Below are 22,570 nucleotides of genomic sequence, written 5' to 3' on the forward strand. Positions count from 1 at the left end.
GGATGCCTCTCTCGAAGGATGGGGTGCACACTGCCAGGACCTGCAAATCAGCGGAATCTGGAATCAGCAAGAGAGCCAGCTCCACATCAATTATCTAGAACTCAAAGCAATACACTTAGCTCTAAAAGCTTTCTTGCCAAAGATACAATGTTCAAGCGTCTTAATCCGGACGGACAACATGACCAGCATGTTTTATCTAAACAAGCAAGGAGGCACAAGATCCCTACAACTCTCGCAGCTAGCCCAACAAATTTGGACATGGGCCATCAAACACAATATTTCACTAAAAGCGGAGCATGTGCCAGGACAGATCAATGTTCTAGCAGACACCCTGAGCAGGACAGTGATTCCTTATCACGAGTGGGAGCTAGACCAGAAAACTCTCAATGGCCTGTTTCTATTATGGGGCAAACCAAACTTAGGCGAATTTGCCACTCTCGAGAACAAGAAATGCCAGTTCTACGCAAGTTGGCTTCCCCAAAAAGATTCGTAGGGGAATGCGTTTTCGATGAGATGGTCAGGAGTTTATGCCTACGCTTTTCCTCCGATCCCGCTCATTCCGAGAGTCATCAGAAAAATGAAGACGGAGGGGTGTCGACTTCTACTCATAGCTCCCAGATGGCCCAGACAAATATGGTATACGGAGCTCCTCATGCTCTCCGAACGACCACATCTACCACTCAGACAGAGTCCGACTCTTTTAACGATGCACCAGGGACAAGTCACACACCCACATCCGTTGTCTCTTCATTTGTCGGCTTGGCTCCTGAACACAATGAATACTTAAATCTCAAAATTTCCCCAGAGTGTAGAGACATCTTAGCAAAAGCTAGAGCTGACACTACCAACAAAACCTATAGACTTAAATGGAAACGGTTTTGTATTTGGTGTGCAGCGGAAAATATACATCCTTTATCTTCTACTCCGGAACAGATACTTCCATATCTCCTGCTCCTGGCAAAATCAGGACTTGCATATTCTTCCATACGGGTACATCTGGCAGCAATTTCCAGATACCGCAGATCACCAGACAGACTCTGTGTTCCACAAGAATTGTCAAACAATTTATGAAGGGCCTTTTTCGGGTCTTCCCGCCAATTAGGAAACCTCCGCCTCTATGGTCATTGAATGTTGTGTTGATGCAGCTCATGAAAGCTCCTTTTGAGCCGATCCACAAAGCTGACCTAAAATTCCTCGCATGGAAAACAGCGTTACTGTTAGCTCTTACTTCGGCAAAAAGAGTCAGTGACATTCAGGCGTTCACTATCAAACAGCCGTTCCTCCAGTTTACAAACTCAGGTGTCATCCTGCGGACAAATCCTAAATTCATTCCGAAAGTTCCCTCAACATTTCATTTAAATGAACCAGTCATCTTAAAAACCTTTTTTCCAAATCCGCAAACAGTGGCGGAAAAAACATTACATTCTCTCGATATTAAAAGATGTTTAAAGTTTTATCTACAGAAAACTCAGGCCATCCGCCAGTCGGATCAATTATTTGTAGCATTCGGCGGAACAAAGAAGGGACACGCGGTGTCCAAACAGACTTTAGCAAGATGGATTGCCCTGGCGATTCAATTGTGCCATTCAAAAGCAGGAAAGCCACTCCACACCAGGGTGAGAGCCCACTCTACAAGATCGGTAGCCACTTCAGCTGCACTCTTTGCAGGTGTACCACTACATAGCATCTGTAGAGCAGTGACATGGTCCAGCCAACACACATTTACAAGACATTACTGTCTAGAGGAGACTAACCAGGTCGATACAGCAGTGGGACAAGCAGTGCTGAGGCATCTATTTCGTTAAGGTGAGCCTCTTACACATCCCACCACCACACTCGAGGTATGGTCATTAATGGTTCATTTTCCTATACTGTGTTAACGTGTCGTATTCTCCATAATAATAGCATAAATTGTGTCAGGATTTCTTGCCACACACCTTTTATTGCTCTTATATTCGGATGTTTATGAATATAAATATAATTATATGTAAGTGCATATTTAAAACTGAACTAATGTGAATCACATCACGTATAGAATTACGATGGAATTACAGTCAATGTAATTCAGTAAGTAAGAAAACATTACTGCTCGTTACTCTGATTCAAGCATGTGAATCTATGAAAGATCCAATACTGGAGAAGAAAATTAGTTACTTACCTGTAACTGCAGTTCTCCAGTATTGGTATCTTTCATAGATTCACATGCAACCCACCCTCCTCCCCTCAGAGGCTCCCCTATTATACAGATATTAAACTTCACACTCCTACTAGAAAATCTGAGGGAATTCAGCCTCTGTTGGGAGTGTTTGGGAGGGGCTGAATCCTGATTGGTTGATACTCAAGTTTGGGTCTTTTCACAAAACAAAGTGGATAGACTGTAAAATACCCTATGAGGCCTACTAGGGCCTACTGGTTTTACTTTTACTGACTTGCTGCTTTTTATATATTTAAGTTTACCGTGGGGCTCCCACCTCGACGACGGGGATGATTCAAGCATGTGAATCTATGAAAGATACCAATACTGGAGAACTGCAGTTACAGGTAAGTAACTAATTTTCATATATCTATATATAGATATATATGTAGGGACATATGTCAGTACACTTATATACTTCATCACTTTATACATGATGATGATAAGGTTTTGTGGTCTAAGATAACCTGTTTATTAATAGGGTTGTCATTTTACAATGTGCATACTTATTGCTTTCTACTCTGATTCAAGCATGTGAATCTATGAAAGTTCCAATACTGGAGTAAGAAAATAAGTTCCTTACCTGTAACTGTAGTTCTCCAGTATTGGAATCTTTCATAGATTCACATGCGACCCACCCACCTCCCCAGAGAAGCTCACTTCACCTCTTTCTTTCTAGTAATACATATACTCATTGTAATATACGCACTTGTGCGTGGAAAATCTGAGGTGCTAGAGCTTCTCTCAGGAGGTTCTGAAGGGTGCTGTCGCCTGATTGGTGGAGGATCAAGTTTGGTCCTTTTCACAAAATGACTCTGATAGACTATCAAATTGAAGAGGCCTAGGGCCTTTTTCTCTTCAATATGTTTTAACATTACTTATGAAAATTTATACCGGGACTCCCATCTCGACGACGGGGAATGATTCAAGCATGTGAATCTATGAAAGATTCCAATACTGGAGAACTACAGTTACAGGTAAGTAACTTATTTTCTTCCTGATGACCTAACAAGGACTGCTGACCTGAAAACCCGGCAGAGAAGAAGGAAGACAACTGCTTTGGCCCCAGCCCTACCTGCCTGTCTGCTGATTCAAAGAACCTGCACCAGCGACGCATCCTACGGGCCCAGCAACCTCTGCCGACTCGGAGGACTGCCCTGCAACTACAAAGGACTAAGAAACTCCTGCAGACAGCGGCCCTGTCTAAAGCAACAAGAAGAAACCATCTTTAAAGGGACTCTCACCTCACTCCAGAAGCCCGAGTCCCCACCACTCTACACCCGACACCCCTGGCCCATGTCCAGTGAAACCAACGCTGCAGAGAGGACCCCCAAGCGACTCTGATGTGTCCACCCTAAGCCAACCCCTCTGCACCCCCACAACTATGCCTGCAGAGGGAATCCCGAGGAACTCCCTGACCGCGACTGCCCGGTGAAAAGAAACCCGATGCCTGGAAGAAGCACCTCACCCGCAACCCCCAGGCCCGTGAGGATCCAACCACTGGTGCAGCAGTGACCAGCAGGCGGCCCTCTGTGGCTGGCCCGAGAAGCCCCCCTGTGCCCTGCCCGCAACATCTGAGTGACAATCCCCTGTTGAATTTTGCAGTGTCCACTTTTAAAATAGCTTATTGCCATTTTATGCTAAACTGTGTACATTACTGTTTTTATTCAAAGTTCTATCTATACCTATGCAAAGTACCTTACTTTTAATGTACTTCACTGCAATCTGAATCTTGTGGTTCTAAATGCTTAACACTACCCTCTGATAAGCCTAACAGCTCGACCACACTACCACAAATGGAGCATTAGTATTATCTATTATTGCCTCTGTCAAGCCTCTTGGGGAACCCCTGGACTCTGTGCACAATATCTCTCACTTTGAGATAGTATATACAGAGCCAGCTTCCTACACATAGGCACTCTAAAGAATCAAAGTTTTGGCAACATCGATAAACACTGCAGCAGCCAGTATTATGGGTTTCATTTTGTGCATAAGGGCAAAGATTGTACGCCAGTTGTAAGACATAGGTCTCCCTTGTATAAACTATTAGTATTTTGTTATCATTAAGACAATGGCCTGTAAGAATCGCAACTTGAGGGAGAGGAGGGTCTTTGCCCAGCTTAAGTGAGGTGATCAGAAGAATTTCCTGCAAAGTGCAATAGATATGTCCCACATCAATTGCCTAATAATGGACTTTAATGAGGCATGGGCAAGAAGTGTTTCATAATCTTTATAAAATTTGATAGGCTTAACACAGAGGAGTGCAAGACATCCACAAATACACACAATAGTCAATACATCTGTCACGATACTCGAGAAGGAGATCCATACCAGTTTATAACGAGCATTTGCAATGGAGTAGGTTTTGCGTTTGTTTGAATTACAGCTATTGGAGTTGTAAACGCATAACTAGACTTTTCTTGCCACATAAATTGGTTAGCTCTGCCCCATAATTTGGTCCTTTCTACCACATAATTCCAGTAGCCTTGTATCCACTTCAGAAGTACAAACAAGCCCAGAAAGTTGCCCTGCCCTCCCTTTCCCACACTGCTGAATACGATGTCCTTAAGGTACACAAGCTCTGCCACCTTAGCGAGAGTCAGAAAAAGTCAGATTTACAGTCTGTTTCTGGGGGAACATCCGCCACCTTTGTTTTTTATTTCTGAGCCCATAGCTGCAGCAGAATGAATCTAAATTCCACGTAATGTTACATTTCCCTCACAGTCTCACCTTCCATCTCCAGTAACACAAGATGAACCTGCACATATAGTTTGTCAGACATTCTACTATACATATTATCTTTATTTCTGGCACATCGTTAGTCGGTTTAGTAGCTTTGTACCTATGTAAATGTACATTATTTTGATTTTGGAGAAGAACATTTTGAGACAAGGGCTTAGTATTAACAACCCAACGAAGTTGGTTTAGCAATAAAGACTCATTATTACCAATGACAATTAAAATGTTTTGCCGAACTTTGTAACAGCCAAGCAGCTTTGCGGTATGCAAAACAAACTTACATAGAGGAAATGGCGTGTTGTGTTAGCTTGTCCATCAAAAACTAGTTGCTTAAGCAGCTGCACAGATAATTTGGATTCAACAACCTATTAACTTATGTGCTTGCTCAAGGTGTCAAAGAGGATGGTAGAATCTAGTCAGTAGGATAGATAAGTGGGTTCCACGCTCGCTGTACAGATGCTTTAGTTGTAACCTTCAAGTCAAAATCCCTCTAGGGACTCAACCCTTGACTTGAAGGTTACAACTGAAACATCTGTACAGCGAGTGTAAAACCCACTTAGCTATCCTACTGGTTAAATTTTACCTCCCTCAGCGACACCAAATTCCTTTCACTTTAAAAAGTGGACACACTGCAATGTTGTCCTATAGGAGGAAAAACAAGTTCTGCAAACAGTACAGCGACTTAAAACACCAATCTCCTAGAGTAAGGGTGAGAAGTGGGCAAGTTCCAAGGCAGCACTCACAGTACACCCTCAGGGACCGGGTGCAGAGTTCAAAACTGCATCTGATGCCCAGTGCGTTCCTATGGAGATCGGTCACTGCGGAAAGAGGATGCACGCTCAGGCCTCACGATACTCTGGTACAGGTAGGTCCTTTCAGACCTCTTCTTCCGGCTCACGGACGACGGGTGCAGAGGTGTCGAGCTCTCTTTACTGGAGCTGTCGCAGTGTAGGGGGACTGTGTGCGGAGGCTGCAGTTGTCAGAGTCCAGTAGGGGTGACGCAACAATGGACTCAGACTCTGGAGGGCTGGGGAACCTGTTTGCCACTGGCAATCCACTTCAACTCGTGCTGGAGACTGTGGGTGCAGTGGTGATTTACGGTTGTCGGGTTTTGGTGGTTCCAGAGGCTTCAGAGACCCTTCTTTTGGAGTTTGCTGAAGAACAGGTCGACCGTTCACAGGAGGTCTTGAGTTTTTATTGAAGGAAGTCCGTCCTCCCGGGTTTCTTAAGTCACAGACGAGTTGACTTTGGGGAACATTTTCGACTGGGGATGCAGACAGGCCAGCAGGGTTGGTACCAGGTCAGTTGATTCTCTTCTGATTTCGTGGCTCTTCTGTGTCTTTGGTCTTCTAAGGTCATCAGGATCTGCTTCTCTGGTGCCATACTTAGTATAGATATTTTATGGGTGTGAAGTGGAATAGCCAAAGGGCTACTGACCCTTGGGTCACAATGCCCCTTGTATGACCACTTCCTGTGGCAAGTGTGCATAACCCTGTTCCAGAATTCGTAAGTATGCCATCACAAAGATGGCTACTCCAGAAAAGTCATGTCCATCTCACAGTAGTCCACCTTAGGGGTGGTGCTAACCTGGGGGTGGTACGCCTACCTGACTACCTAATTTTCCTGCCTGTTCAGGTGCCAAATGGGCTGTGGATGGGGGGGTGTTGGGGGGGGGGGGGGGGGCTTCCTCTCCTGTGAGGGGAGCCAGATTTGCATTTGAGGCGGCAGCCCTTTGAGGCTTGCCACCCTAGGAAGGCTAATCAGCTGGTCATTCTGTGGGAGGTGGTGTTACACTCTTTGCAGGCAGGCTTTTGTTCTGGGTCTCCCGAGAGCAGAAGGCTCGCACCTTTGGGGGGGGGGGGGGGGAGGGGAAATCTCCTGAACGGTGTCGCTGGTGGCAGAGTAGAAGAAACTGGTTAGCAAGCACCAGAGGCTGGTAAGGTTTCAGTAGGCACCTCTAAGATGCCCTCTGGGTGTATGCATTGCTAAATCCAACACTGGTATCAGTGTGGGCTCACCAATACAAGATGTCTGATACCAAACATCCCTATCTTCAGTGAAGCCATCATGTAACTGGGGAACTTACTATGCCTGGGAATCGAAAAAGACATAGGAGGGGCTTATCTGTTCGTGCTGATATGCCCTCTCATGTAATATAACACGGCCTGCCTTAGGGCAGTAAGGCCTGCTAGAGAGGTGTCTTGCATATTTTGCTTGCAGTGTTAGGGGACATGGTACACAGGCTGTGTGGCATGTTGTGTTTTCAATTTTGTCTGCACCAAGACACGCAGCCTGTAATGGCAGCCGGTCATGTGCTTGGTGAGGGGTCACTTAAGGTGGCACAATTTGTGCTGCAGCCCTTAGAGATCCTCTTTAGTACCCTAGGTGTCGGGGGGCCATTTACTAGGGACTTACAGAGGGTGCTAAAAGTTTGGCCAATTGGAGAAACAACTGCAGTTTTGGGAAACGGATTTGGCACTGGAGACCTGGTTAGCAGGAACCCAGTGCACTCAGTCAAAATCACATCAGATACTAGGCAAAAACGGAGGATTAACCATGTCGCATAGAGGCCCTTTCCTACAATGTGTTTTTTAAAATGTCACAGGATTTGGACATACAAACCCTCTTAATGTAGGCCTCTAACTTGCTTGGGCTAGATACTAGTTTGTGGTATTCCAGAAATATTCAGCCATATCTGTTCTCAGCTCATTTCGGAAAGATCCAGCAAGATCTCTGAGGGCAAGGAACATTGTCAAAGCCTGTTTTACTCTTTGGGAATTACTAGCGTGAGTAGGACGAGTGAGTTGTCACAGAGTCCTGGCTAGTAGTTTCATATCTACTGCCCATGCCAGCATCTTTTAAGGTGAAACAATATTTTAGCCAGGATAGTGTGGCATGTCTCAAACAATGGGTATATTTGCAATGTTGCTGGAGATTTGGAAGTTGGAGCTCCTATTTGCTGCAGTGCTTTAGCACATCTAGTCAAGATAGACAAATATATGTTTATATTATTTACAGTTTTTAGGTGGATATGGGTTTTTGTGTGGTAGGGGAATGTTTAGGGTGGGTATAGGATTTGGGTGATAAGGGAATTTTTAGGATTTAGGGTGGATATAGGTTTTTCATTGGTAAGGGGATTTTTAGCGTTTAGGGTGGGTATAGGTTTTTGGGTGGTAAGGGAAATTTTCGGGTTTAGAGTGGGTATACGTTTTTGGGTGGTAAGATATTTTAGGGTTTAGGGTGGGTGTGAGTTTTTGGGTGGTAAGGTAACTTTTTTTTTTTGTTGTGGGTGGAAAGGATTTTTTAAATTTTTTAAGTTCATGGGTTCATGGTTTAAAGATGTGTGTGTATATGTATGTATAAATATGTGTGTGTGTTTATACTTGTTAAGACTTACATTTCGTCGTAAAGTCTATCGTTCCAAAGGCATATTCATTGTAAAAAACATCTTGACGTAAAAGCCTTTTGTTGTAAAGGTATTTTCGTTACAACGCTTACGTTATAAAGCGATTTGTTCTAATAGCATTCGGTTTTCTGTCATACAAACCTTATTAAGAAATCCAAGAATGACCTGAGCATCCTGCACTGCCCAAACATTCAGTGCAGTTATCCCTTCCTACTCATGATCTTTCATACAAAGGGTCCTGTAAGCCTCGTGGGGAACTATGTGAGCACAGTCCACTTGTACCGTTTTATGTTTTTTTTCTGTGTGTGTGTTTGGGGGGAGGGGGGGCTTATTCATATGGGATTTTCAGCCAAATGTTTTTTAATAAACTTGAACTGGGTTTAAAACCACACATGTTTCAAAGTAAGGAAATTGTTATATGCTCTAAGCACGTTGTAAGGAAAGGACTGTTTGCAAGAAAATGGTAATGCTAATACCCAATCTAATTGAAACATTTCCTTTTTTTGCATAGTGGAGAGGAGAAGAAGGGACAAGATAAACAACTGGATTGTCCAGCTCTCTAAAATCATTCCAGATTGCAACATAGACAATACCAAGACGGGGGCGGTAAGATGATGCAGTTTAATTTGACTCTTGTTTTCTAAATAATAGTGCTGCACATGAAATACATAAGTTTCAGCAAACTGTTGCAAAAAGTGTAGCCCTACTCATTTTGACACTTGTCACATTTTTATGGTAGACAAGTTAAGAACTGTACAAAAGTGCCCCTTTTTGACATGGTCACCCCCACTTTTTGACTGGTACATGTTGCAATTTTTTCTGTAAGTGCACTGGCTTCCTGCTAAACTGGTCCCCAGTGCCAGTTCTCTTTCCCTAAAGCTATACAATTGAAGCCCACCGCCCTTGGTATGCAGATCTTGTTTCATTAAAAAGAGAGATGCTGACCACCCCTACCCCAGAGCCCGTTTGGCACCTGGACAGGCAGTAAATGTAGTATTCAGACTGGTGTGTCTACCACTCAGGCCAGTCCCACCCCTAAGGGTGGCAGAACATTAGAGTATCTTATGTCACTAGCCAAGCTGTAGTCCTCATTCTTGTTGACTTGCAGTTGCTTTTGATATAGTGAAGCATACATTCTGTTGAAACAGCTGGAACAATGGGCTTGAATTTCTGGTTCAGCATGCTAGAGAGTTGATCTTAAGCCAAGAAATCATAATACACAATGTCACTTAATTCTGTGGCATGCTTAAGTAATTCGGGATACTGATGTTTTCCTTTGACTGCTTAAGGTGAATTCAACATCAATAACAATTTAAAATGTATGGTGACAGTCAATTTCACATTTGATTACCAAAAAAATAAAATAAAAAGTAATGATGCAGCAAGTAAGTTCCCATTGTTATGCAGATCTGGTTTCACTCAAAGGAGAGATGCTGACCAACCCTGCCCCAGAGCCCGTTTGGCACCTGGACATGCGGTAAATGTAGTATTCAGAATGGTGTGTTGTAGGAGGCTGTCCTGGCTTATAGTGGGTACCCAGTGGTACTTACGCCTTGTGCCAGGTCCAGTTATCCCTTATTTGTAGATAAGTAGCGTTCTAGCAGCTTAGGCTGATAGAGGTAGCTATAGCAGAGCAGCTTAGGCTGAACTAGGAGACATGCAAAGCTCCTACTGTACCACGTGTATCACTTAGCACTATATCATAAGAAAACACAATACTCAGAGTTACTAAAAATAAAGGTACTTTATTTTAGTGACAATATGCCAAAAGTATCTCCGAGGATATACTCCCTTAGGAGGTAAGTAATATACTCAAAATATTCACACAAACCAAAATCAGGTAAGTAAACAGTTAGAAAAGTAGTGCAAACACTGTAGAACACAATAGAATGCAATAGGAGACAATAGGCCTAGGGGCAACACAAACCATATACTCCAAAAGTGGAATGCCAACCACGAATGGACCCCAGGCCTAGTGTAGTGTGTAGAGGGTTGCTGGGAGTGTAAGAAAACACTAAGGGTGTCCAAGATACCCCACCCCAAGACCCTGAAAAGTAGGAGTAAAGTTACCCTACTACCCCAGAAAGACAGTAAAGTCGAGATAGGGGATTCTGCAAAGACAACAACTGACTGCAAAGCACTAAAGACGGATTCCTGGACCTGAGGACCTGCAAAGGAAGGGGACCAAGTCCAAGAGTCACGCAAGTGTCCAGGGAGGGCAGAAGCCTACTAAACCCCGGATGAAGGTGCAAAAGGGCTGCCTCCGGGTGGAAGAAGCCAAAGATTCTGCCACAACGGAAGGTGCCAGGAACTTCTCCTTTGGTCAGAAGATGTCCCACGACGTGCTGGAGGATGCAGAGTTGTTTCCACACAGAAAGACCGCAAACCAGCCTTGCTAGCTGCAATAGTCGCGGTTGAAGGTTTTGGGTGCTGCCAGGGCCCAGGAAGGACCAGGAGGTGGCCCCTTGGAGGAGGAGACAGAGGGGGCGTCAGCCACACAGAGCCCACACAGAACCAGGCAGCACCCGCAGAAGCACCTGAACAGGCGTTCAGAAGATCTGAGCACCTCGGTTGTCTGAGCCCAACAAAAGGGGGTCCCACGAAGTCGGAGTCCAACTCTGCGAGTTGGGCAATGCAGAACGGAATGCTGGGGACCTGGGCTATTCTGTGCATGAAGGAAGTCTTGCAAAAGTGCACAGAATTCCTAGCAGCTGCAGTTCAGACAGTACACAGGATTACTGTCTGGCGTAGGGAGGCAAGGACTTACCTCCACCAAATTTGGACACAAGGGCCACTGGACTGTCGGGGACACTTGGATCCAGCTCCTGTGTTCCAGGGACCACGCTCCTCAAGATGAGAGGGGACCCAGAGGACCGGTGGTGCAGAAGTTTGGTGCCTGCGTTGGCAGGGGGAAGATTCCATCGACCCACAGGAGATTTCTTCGTGCCTTCCAGTGCAGGGTGAAGGCAGACAGTCCTCAGAGCATGCACCCCCAGGAAACAGTTGAGAAAGCTGGCAGGATGAGGCGCAACAATGTTGCTAGTAGTCTTCTTGCTCCTTTGTTGCGGTTTTGCAGGCGTCCTGGAGCAGTCAGCGGTCGATCCTTGGCAGAAGTCAAAGAGAGAAGTGCAGAGGGACTCTGGTGAGCTCTTGCATTCGTTATCTGACGAGAAACCCACAGGAGAGACCCTAAATAGCCCTCAGAGGAGGATTGGCTACATAGAGGTAAGTACCTATCAGGAGGGGTCTCTGACGTCACCTGCTGGCACCAGGGTTGCTGGTTTTTAAAAGCCTTCTAAAGCCCAAAGTAGGCCCAAATGAACTGGTTCCAGCCCAAAAAGTAGCCCAAACTTTAAACACTGAAATAATGCAATCGTAGGCTGAAGCAAACATTTCCTACCAGAGGCCAGAATACAGTGACCCAAACTCTGTGAACTTAAACTTAAATTACTTGTAAAGGCGAGTGTTTTGTGTCAAATACAAGCAATGGCTACGCTGAGCAGAGCATGACAAGAAGTGATGTAAATAATTTAGGCACTAAGATCACGAACAGAACCATGCAGTGAGGCTGAGCACTGACCATGTACTCTCATTTCGCTTAGCTCAGCCAATGAGACCACATTTGTGCTTGCACTGCCTGCAACTGGAGTGAAATAAATGAATAAATCAGCTGAGCACACAGCTCAAAGTGCATTAAAAAAAGTATCGCAACACTGATGCTGCATGCAATGCATGCCTTAAACTAAAAAATAAAAAAGTTAAGTTAATCACTGTATATTAGGAAACCTCTATTAGTTAATGCACTGAAAGGTCTGTGTGTAACCAAACAGCCACAGAATTAAATCTTTGTTGCTGCAATGGAGAATTGTGTGTTGTGCAAATGTAAGTCATTAGGTTAAACTTGCATTACTGGCCGTATAAGATAGACTGCTACCAAACATGCAAAAAGGTTTCAGATAAAATGGTTTAAGTAATACCCAAACTGAATGATTTATTTTTATTTCACTGCCCTGCAAAGCACGCACTGCACAACTCAGCTGGTAACCCCCTTGCATTACGAGTCGAAAACAATAACTCTTTGTCATCCCCAACCTTCATGTGATTCCATCCAGTGCTTAATTTGTGCTTGTTGTTTCCTGTGCGGAGCACCGGCACTTATTTTTGATGGACGGCACTCTTTTTTTTCCTGCCTCAAGCATTTACTGCGAGCAAAAGACACAAATGGGAAAGACTGAGGAATGCAAAAAAGGAAAAAAGCGTCAGAAAGGGAGAGAGCAGAAAGCTGCAGGGGTGAGGTGAAATGGCAGGGACTGACTTAAAAAGGACTAAAGAGGCCCAACATGGCTTCAGGATTACGCTGCCCTAGTATTCCGTGTTTGCACATTTAATTGCAGTAGTCGCATGTTTAAGAGGAGAGCTTTGGACACCGGCACGTTTTTATTTACAAATTAAGCACTGGCTATGCCACTCATTCTTATTCAATCCTGCCATGCTTTACATCCTATGCACTCTCAATAAACAATTAGCCCCTGAATATTAAAAATAAGGAATACAACTACTCACAAGTCACAAAGGCACAAGTTGAAGTACACTTACCTTGTCTTCCGCAGCTGCGCACCAACCGGCTGCACATCATTGTAGGTAGGGGCCATAGGTAGCACCTACACAACAGGAAGGGGCCAGGGGGGTATCTCGGGCCCCAATCTCGCAGTCGCATTCTGGGGCTGCGGTCAGTTCAGGAAGAGACTTTTCCAGGGGGCCCACCACCACACATGTGCAGGCTGAGGCTCACGGCGCCAAGAGAAGAGCCACCCACACACACAAGACACCACCACGTGGCACGTGTACAGCCAGTGAGAGACAGCGCGTCGCAGCCAGCATTTTAAATAATGCTGCGGGGCAGGCCAATAATTTTTTGCAGGGGCGTCAATTGGTAGCGCTTTTGCGCGCTCCTAGATTGACTCTCTGCCTCAACAACAATTTTCATGCGACGATTTACCGTCAGTCATGAGTCACGACACCGACTGACTCTCACTCGCATAGGAGAGTGAGTGATGCAGTGACATGACGTGACGTGAACTGTCGATGTGATCCCACCCACCCAACAACTTCACTGTGCGCAGCTCTGCCTGGCTTACACAGGCCGCAGCCGCCACTGTGCTGCGCAGCCTGCGGCGCGCTGCCGCAGAGGCAGGCAGACTCAGTGTGTGGCTGTCTGTCAGTCAACTCAGCGCGGCGGCGCGCTGTGCTGCTGCGCAGGCGCACACTCAGACTCGTGACCGTCAGAGACAGTGACGGACGAGTCGGAGTGACGCGTCCAAAGTGCAAGTTCATAGACCATGATGGCAATGAACTTGCACTGGAGCGGAGGCGCCTCCCGAGGAAAAAAAAATCTGCACAACAATAAAAAAGAAGCCCAAAAAATAGCCTCCCGCCAGTTGACTATTTTCTCGCACAAATGGGGAAAATGTCGCCCGTTTGTGCGGGAAATAGCCCAATCTGGCAACACTGGCTGGCACTGGCCACTCGGTGGTCTCCATTGTGCCCTCACACCTCTGTATTCAAGATGGCAGAGGTCTGGGACACACTGGAAGAGCTCTGGGCACCTCCCCTGGGGAGGTGCTGGTTAGGGGAGTGGTCACTCTCCTTTCCTTTGTCCAGTTTCACGCCAGAGCAGGGCTGGAAGATCCCTGAACCGGTGTAGACTGGCTTATGCAAGGCATTTCCAGAGGCCAGGAGAGGCTACTCCTCTCAGGCCCTTAACACCTTTTTCCAAAGGGAGAGGGTGTAACACCCTCTGTCAGAGTAAATCCTTTGTTCTGCCTTCCTGGGGCTGTGCTGCCCAGGCCCCAGGGGTGCAGAAACCTGTCTTAGGGTTGGAAGCAGCGGTAGCTGCAGAAAAAAACACAGAGACTTAGTTTGCCAGTACCCGGGCTCTATGCTGGAGCCCCAGGGATGCATGGAATTGTCACCCCAAAACCATAATGTTATTGGGGTGACAATTCCATGATCCTAGAAATGTTATGGCCATGTTCGGAGTTACCATTGTGACGCTACATATAGGTATTGACCTATATGTAGTTCACACGTGTAATGGTGTCCCACACTCACAAAGTCTGGGGAAATTGCCCTGAACAATGTATGGGCACCTTGGCTAGTGCCAGGGTGCCCTCGCACTTAGTAACTTTGCACCTAACCTTCACTAAGTGAGGGTTAGACATATAGGTGACTTATAAGTTACTTAAGTACAGTGTAAAATGGCTGTGAAATAACGTGGATGTTATTTCACTCAGGCTGCAGTGGCATTCCTGTGTAAGAATTGTCTGAGCTCTCTATGGGTGGCAAAAGAAATGCTGCAGCCCATAGGGATCTCCTGGAACCCCAATACCCTGGGTACCTAGGTACCATATACTAGGGAATTATAAGGGTGTTCCAGTGTGCCAATCAGAATTGGTAAAATTCGTCACTAGCCTGCAGTGACAATTTTAAAAGCAGAGAGAGCATAAACACTTATGTTCTGGTTAGCAGAGCCTCAGTGATAGTTAGGCACCACACAGGGAACACATACACGGTGTTCTTTATGAGCACTGGGGTCCCAGTGACACAGGCAAAAACAAACATACATACAAGTGAAAATGTGGGTAACATGCCAGGCAAGATGGTACTTTCCTACATGTGTCTACCCCTCAAGTCAGTCCCAACCCTAAGGTGCGCTGCCTGATGTGGATGCAACATTTGGAAATCTGCCATCTGGGTGTTGGCAGGTTTAGGATCCTCGGTCAGAGTTATCCACTTCGCACAGGAAGTGGTCAGATGGGTGCGTAGTGAGGGGCTAAGTAGCCCATTGGCTACTACCCTACACTCCCGGAAATGCCCCTAAATTCAATCAGATTCCTGCTGACCCTACGAAGGACACTCGAGCTGCAAAAGCAAAGCCCGAAAAGAAGCTGGCCTGTCTGCTGTTCCCACCGATTTACGACAAAGTAGACTCGTCCTTCAAGCTGCTGTGCCTCTAAAAGCTTGGGAGGACTGACTGCCTGCTTGCCTTTAACAAAGGCCCAGGAACTCCTGTGGCGCAACAGAACTGTTACCTTGCATCTTTCAGGCACCCCAGGAGACCTGAGAGGACTCTGCACCACAAAAAACCGACAACAGAAAGCACCTGTGCTGTGTACCCAGGCTGAAGTGGACCAATGGGGCCAACATGGTCCCCCTTGCCTCCAGAGACAAAGCCTACCTTGAATGTGCCCACTGTGGACTCGCCAACACCGCCTGCAGCCTCTGCTTGAAGACCCCCTTAACTGAAATTGCTCCCGGTTTGGGGGGGGGGGGTGGACTGACACCTCTGCAACCGTCGCCCCTGGCCCATGAAGAAGAGTACAGAAGGTGTCCCTGAGCAGCTCAATATGTGTACCCACCTGTTGGTTCTCCTCAACTGGACACTGTCCAAACCTGCAGCGTCTTTGCAACTGGACCAATCCCCATTGATTAACCTTGGGCACCCAACACCGTACTACACCTCTGCACCCAGCCGCCCCAGTTTCTCCTGGTGTGTCCTGTTGGTATGGTCCTTGCCCTTGCCCAGTAGTTAAATTAAGTCCAGGAGGTTGGTCCCGTAAGTCTCTGTACTATACCCGAAAGCAGTACTTGTTTTTCTCTTTGTAGGTTAACATTGCTGCTTCTGAAAAATGTGGACTTTTGAAACCTGAAAGTATTTTGCCTGTAAAATGTACTTACCTCATTGTATTGATTCTGGTGCCTAAAAATATATAAAGATACTTATTTTGTTTGTAAATTGGTGTAGCTCTCCTTCTCATTTATTGACTGTGTGTATTTGCAGATGTCGAACACTTCTCTGATAAGCCTAAAATTGCTCAACCTCACTACCCCCTAAAAGAGCACCTTGGGATGGCTAGATCAAGCCCATGCCCACTAGTAAAGGAACCCCTGGACTCTTTACACAATATGTCTCATTTTGATATATCCTATAAGGAGCCAGCTTCTTACAAGAACGGCGATCACATTACATTAATCACTTGAATAGTTGTTACCTCCATCACCCAACTGTATGGTATTTTATTCCACATGGATAATGACTCAAATAGTCCAGGTAACATTTGTGCTATAGCCATAATACTACAGTTTTGAGGACTTGAAAAAAAGTGGCATTTTTCATGATTCTTTGTCTGTGCTACAAGGCGTGCCCTGGAAATGTGATATGCTAATTGTCAGACACTGGGTGTAATAGAGATCTCGTTGCCTGCACCTTATGAGCTTGCTAAAGAAATCTGAATCGCCACCATATAGCAAACACCAAATGTTTCAACTTAAAATTGACTCAAGTTAATTTAATGCACCAAAAATCCAAACTTCATTTGAAAACTTCCAAGTTCTCAAAGGGTGTTCCAATGCAAATTTCTGTAACCTACGGAACACTGAAGAGCCTGAACATCCTTAAATGCCTATTATACAGCATTGGTACTCACAAACATTTTCCTGGGGGCCAAAATGTATAGTCTGGTATGTGCCCGAGGGCATACACACTCACTGACCCAGCACCATTGTACTCATCTTTTTATGTTTATGTACCTCCACTGACCCCTCAGCTAAGCTTTCACCTATGGCTAGAGATGTCTATGAGCAGGGATGTGTTACTGAAAGTACCAGCTGAAGTGGCTGTTGAAACAAAGCCCACAATCAGGGTAGCATAAACATACCTTTTCAACATCATTTTAATAGATTTTCCAATTCTGGTCCTTATTTCTAGAGTCATTTCAGTTTGTTCTTTGAGCAGGGCAGTCTCACCCATAAAACAAGGAGAACTAACTTTGGAAACAAAGCCTAGAATAAAATGATGCTCCTTGACTAGCAGAATTACCTAAATAACGGAGCTCTTTTTCTTGAAGCTTTTTCTGCTGCAAGCAGGGGGTCCCAGAGGGAGATGATGCAGCAAGTTCCCATTAGCATCTGACGCATATGCTTCTGGGTGACTGATAACTTCCTAGGTAGCACCAAGACCTTAAGTAACCGGGATTTCTGTAATTTTCTTACCATTCACAGGGCTCAAAATCATAAAAATGTTACTAGACCTGCAGGTCGAGTAACTTAAATAATCTACTCGACCTAACTAATGTGCTTGACCCATAAACGGGTCTCAAATTGTGTGGTCCCAGGCAAATAGATTTGAGTCGTCTTTTTCTTAATTCTCACATGATTGCACCTTAAAATATGTGAGCTGAGTATTTCTGCAGTATAAAAAAAACTCTTGTTTAAGTAGACTAAAGTTTGCTGCATACATCACAAGAATGTAGCCCACATACCCATGAGGTCTAGCCCATATAACCTAAGACTTCATTTAGTTTACTAGCAACATTGCCATCAGGGCAGGAGTGTTTCTCAGTTTGTTTAAACACTCACTTTTAATAAATATTTTACTAAACCATGATGTGGTAACATATTGTCATTTACACTCAGTAACTTTCCAAGAAATGTCCAAAAACCTCTCCACTAACTTGCAGCCCTTCTGATAAAACGATATAGTGTATTAACAATCTGTGAAAATTGGGTTTCAGCAAACATATCCTTTGCAAATCAACATGTTAAGTGTTCTGATTTGTTTTCAACATATTAAAATATTTTTTCATCACACAGAAATATGAAAAAAGGGCTTTGACAACTACTGAAATATATTTTGAAATGTTTGCACAGTTGACTTAGTCATTTAAATGTTGTGTGTTAGGAAAAACCTAACACTCTATATAATTTTACTTTACATTCTAAGCAGCAGGTCAACCACTTCACCTTACAAAGTCCTGGAACTCTGCAGTCAGAAGGAACATTTATTGTAAGAAAAACTGACTTTTGGCCTCGGTGTGACATAGGAACAAGATTTAAAGGCATCTTTTATTGCCCCTCCACTTTTCAACTGAACAGAACACTTGTTCAGTGTCAACTTGCCAGAAAAGACAAGAAAGTATTAAAAATAACTCAACCTGTTCAAATAAGACGCGCCAATGCGAGTGGATTTTTCGAGCCCTGCATTCTGCCAACAGAGCTGGGAGCTGCGCCCATAAAAGTTTGTGATGACCCAGAGCTACATTCAGTCAACAGGTTATCACAAAGGCATAGCACATATCTCTCCATAATTGAATCTTTAAGACCTTCACATGCTTTAATTCTTCACAGTCAGCGGGCTGAGAATCCTCCGTCTTTCAGTGGATCCTCATCAGTCATGAGCCAAGAATAGTACCACCCACGTTCGGGGACCCCAGATCACTTCTGAAACATTATATAGCTAAGTCAGTTCATTTTCCCAGCTCCTACTGTTAGGATCCTGTAGCACAGAGAACTGCCTTTTTTTGACAAATTTGTCAAGGAATATCTTTAAAACATAAAAAAAAAAAAAACATCTCTTGATTTCATTCAGTATCTAGGGTACTGACAACCCTTCTTTGGACAGGAAGGCTTTATTTTTCTGACAAGATATGCCTTCACTCTTCGGGAAATATCCTTCTGGGCGGAGCTGACTGATCCTCCCCCAGTCTGTATGGTCTGCCTGTCAGCGTCCCATCGTCCTGACATCTGTCTTCACGGCCAAAAGTTATCCAGGCGCCTCCCTCGAGAACAGAATGAAGATCGGGGTCATGGACTTCAAGGGAGAAACAGCTGGATCATCAAAGGACCCTTTTCTTCCATAGTACCCCACCGAGGCAGATCTCGTGAGACATCAGAAAATGCATTCCCTATCGACATAAAGAAGTATGGTAATCAGAAACATCCTGGTATGTTCACTGTCGAAGATGCTGTCTGCTTATGGCTCCACGTCAGAACACACCCAACGTCAAGAGTTGCATCACTGACGAGACATCATTTGTAGACACTGGTTTTTGACGCCAAGATATTAATCAGTGCTGAGACAACCTTCACCACCAAGGTTGGCATTGATGCCGCCCAGGAGGCACCATCAAAGTCTCATGGAACGACATCGAGACATCCATTGCTATCAAGGCTGCCATCAACAGCCAAGAGACATACATCGATGTCGAGGCCTGTGGAGAAATTTGCACAATGTCAAGGGAGAAGCAAGTGTGTATCCCATAGATGTCAAGAGACAAGCATGCACTATCTCATTTTGCAGAAAGGACTCCAGCAGAGGTCTGATGTATTTAGGCGGACTCTGCTAAATCTAGTCCTTTCTTTCCTACTAGATCCAAATCAGTCACTGTTAAACTTCTCACCACAGTGGTTGGAAAGTCTAGAGAAAAGCCCTATACCTCATACCACTGACTGAGTACTCAGAAGCATACTCTCCTTGAAGAGTCACACCACACACTCCACCTTCTAAATGGACACCTAATCCGTCGTTCTCGCCAAGAACACCATTGGTACCTCCTATGATCCCTTCAAGAATCATGCCACATAGGAGTCCACGCCTACATACATCTCCTCATAGGTCATGAAGTCCTATAATTTATCTGTCTAGATCTAAGAGAAGACCTAGAACCAGATCACGATCTAGAAGAGCTCATACCACACCATCCAGGTAGAGAAGATCCTCTTCCTGTTCTACGACTTCTCGCTCCTGAGTGCAAAGTTATTCTCCTACATTATCGGACACACCTCCACAAAGATTGTCACTAGTGGACAATCTCTTGACTCTCACTGATGTTATGATTAGAGGAGCAACCAAATTAAACTTGTGCGTTCCTACCACTACAACCACACATCTGTGATCATTCAGCATTTTCTACATAGAACAGTCTCAAGGCTGCCTCTGCCACTTGTACCTGGACTTTTAGAGCCTGCCATGATTTATTTCTAATTCTGGCATCGCTAAGATATGCCCTATCTTGACTCCTTAAAAAATGCAAGGCTTCTGACCAAGCCTCTGTTTCTCCAAGCGGATCCTCCTCCTGATTCCAGGATACTGGCTGCCGCATGAAAATCCCATCTGCAGCTATTTCTTCTTTTGTTCCACCTGACCAAAAAAAGTAAGCAGATAGACACCACTGGCAAAAAGATGGGTGGAACATCTGCATCATATATGAAGGTAGCAAATGCTTCTGCTTTACTTGGGCGGGCGGTACAACAGATCCCTTTGGGATTCACTGAACAGATTCTCAGAAAAGCTACCCAGGAGGACAGACCAGATTTTCAAGAAATGTTGAATGAATGTGGCTGTGGGAAGCTAGGTCTTTCCGCCCTAAGGCAGGGTGCATTATATTACAAGTGAGGGCATACATGTATGAGTAAATATGCCCCTACAGTGTCTTTGTCGATTAGTAGACATAGTAAGTGTGTAGGGAAGCCATTTTAAATACATGCACTGGACACTAGTCTAAATGAGTTCCCCAGCTGCTTGATGACTTCAACGAACATAGGGATGTTTGGTATCAAACATCTCATATTAATAAACCCTCATTGATTCCAATGATGGATTTATTAATACACCCACCCAGAGGGCACCTTAGAGCTGCCCCCCTGAAAAACCTACCAATTACTGGTGAGCTCACTGACCTGTTCTGACCAGTCTGCCACCAACAGATGTGAATCTGACCTCCCAGGGTGAGAGGCTCCACTCTCTAGAGGTCAAACGAAAGCCTGTATGTGGAACACCCCTCCCCACAGGAAGCCCACTGCCTTTGGGATGAAGATCTGGCCTTCTTCAGAGGAAGATGCCAGCTCCCCTGATCTGGGGCCTATCTGACACCTAGTCAGGCAGGAAAAGTAACTATGCAGGAAATGTCCCATTTCCACACTGGGGGAGACCCACGGAACCCACTCCTTTTGTAAGAAAGTATCCCCTTTTTGGCATGGTTACCCCCACATTTTGCCTGCTGTCTGTGTTTTGACTGTTTTCGCTGGGATCCTGCTAACCAGGACCCCAGTGATTGTGCTCTCTCCCTCTAAATGTGGTTGCTTAGGACTTTGCACACCACACAATTGGCATACGGGTGCCCCCAAGCAAGTCCCTAGTATATCTTAATTAAGTACCTAGGGCATTGTGGCACCAGGAGTTCACCATGGGCAGCAGCATGTATTATGCAAAATGTGTCCGCAGGCCATTTATTGCAGCCTGTGTGAAAAGGTGCATGCACCCTTTCATTACAGGTAACTTCACCAGGTCACTGTACGTCACCCCTATGGTATGCCCTCCTAGCCCAGAGGTGAGGGTGCAGGTACAAGTGTGTGAGGACAGCCCTGCATGAGCAGAGGCGCCCTTATGAACTCCAGCTCCATTACACTGGAGTTCTTAAGTGGGGATAAGCCATTTTACGCCTGTACTGGACATAGGTCACTACCTATGTCCAGCTACATAATGGTAACTCTGAACCTGAGCATGTTTGGTATCAAACAAGTCGGAATCATACCCCAGTGGTGTTGCCAGTATTGGTGGTATGATTCCATGCACTCTGGGGGCTCCTTAGAGGACCCCCAGCATTTCGCCTATTAGTCTTCTGGGGATTTCAGGGCAGCCCGCGCTGCTGCCATCCCTCATACAGGTTTCTGCCCTACTGCTGCTTGACCAGCTCAGGCAGAGGAAGGCAGAGCAAAGGATTTCCTGTGGGAGAGGGAGGGAACACCCTGTCTCCTTGGAAATAGGTGTTACATGGCTTGGGAGGGGTAGCCTCCCCAAGCCACTGGTATGCTTTGAAGGGCACATTTGGTGCCTGTAGGAAGTTGGCTCTGTATGTACTATTTCAAAGTAAGAAATAGCATGCACAGATTCCAAGGGTTCCCCTTAGAGGTAAGATAGTGGCAGAAAGAGATAATTCTAACGCTCTATTTTGTGGTAGTGTGGTCGAGCAGTAGGCTTATCAGAGGGTAGTGTTAAGCATTTGTTGTACACACACAGGCAATAAGTGAGGAACACACACTCAAAGACAATTCCAGGCCAATAGGTTTTTATATCGAAAAATATATTTTCTTAGTTTATTTTAAGAACCACAGGTTCAAGATTTACAAGTAATACTTCCAATGAAAGGTATTTCACTTAGGAACTTTGAATTAGCAAAATAGCATATACAGTTTTCACACAAATGGCAATAAGCTATTTTAAAACTAGACAGTGCAATTTTCAACAGTTCCTGGGGGAGGTAAGTGTTTGTTAGTTTTGCAGGTAAGTAAACCACATACAGGGTTCAAAGTTGGGTCCAAGGTAGCCCACGGTTGGGGGTTCAGGGCAACCCCAAAGTTACCACACCAGCAGCTCAGGGCCGGTCAGGTGCAGA

The 22,570-nt window shown here is 45.2% G+C and overlaps 1 protein-coding gene across 2 annotated transcripts in view; it reads left to right on the top strand.

The window, feature by feature from the left end:
* The window catches only part of USF2 (upstream transcription factor 2, c-fos interacting), a 166,894-nt gene that overhangs the window by 107,193 nt on the left and 37,131 nt on the right, over positions 1-22,570 (top strand). For both annotated transcript variants that reach the window (XM_069201187.1, XM_069201188.1), the window contains exon 8: positions 8,851-8,945. In XM_069201187.1, the coding sequence (XP_069057288.1) occupies positions 8,851-8,945 (95 nt within the window). The remainder of the gene's footprint in view (positions 1-8,850; positions 8,946-22,570) is intronic.

This window comes from Pleurodeles waltl, chromosome 7 (assembly GCF_031143425.1).
Source record: "Pleurodeles waltl isolate 20211129_DDA chromosome 7, aPleWal1.hap1.20221129, whole genome shotgun sequence".
Lineage (NCBI taxonomy): Eukaryota > Metazoa > Chordata > Amphibia > Caudata > Salamandridae > Pleurodeles > Pleurodeles waltl.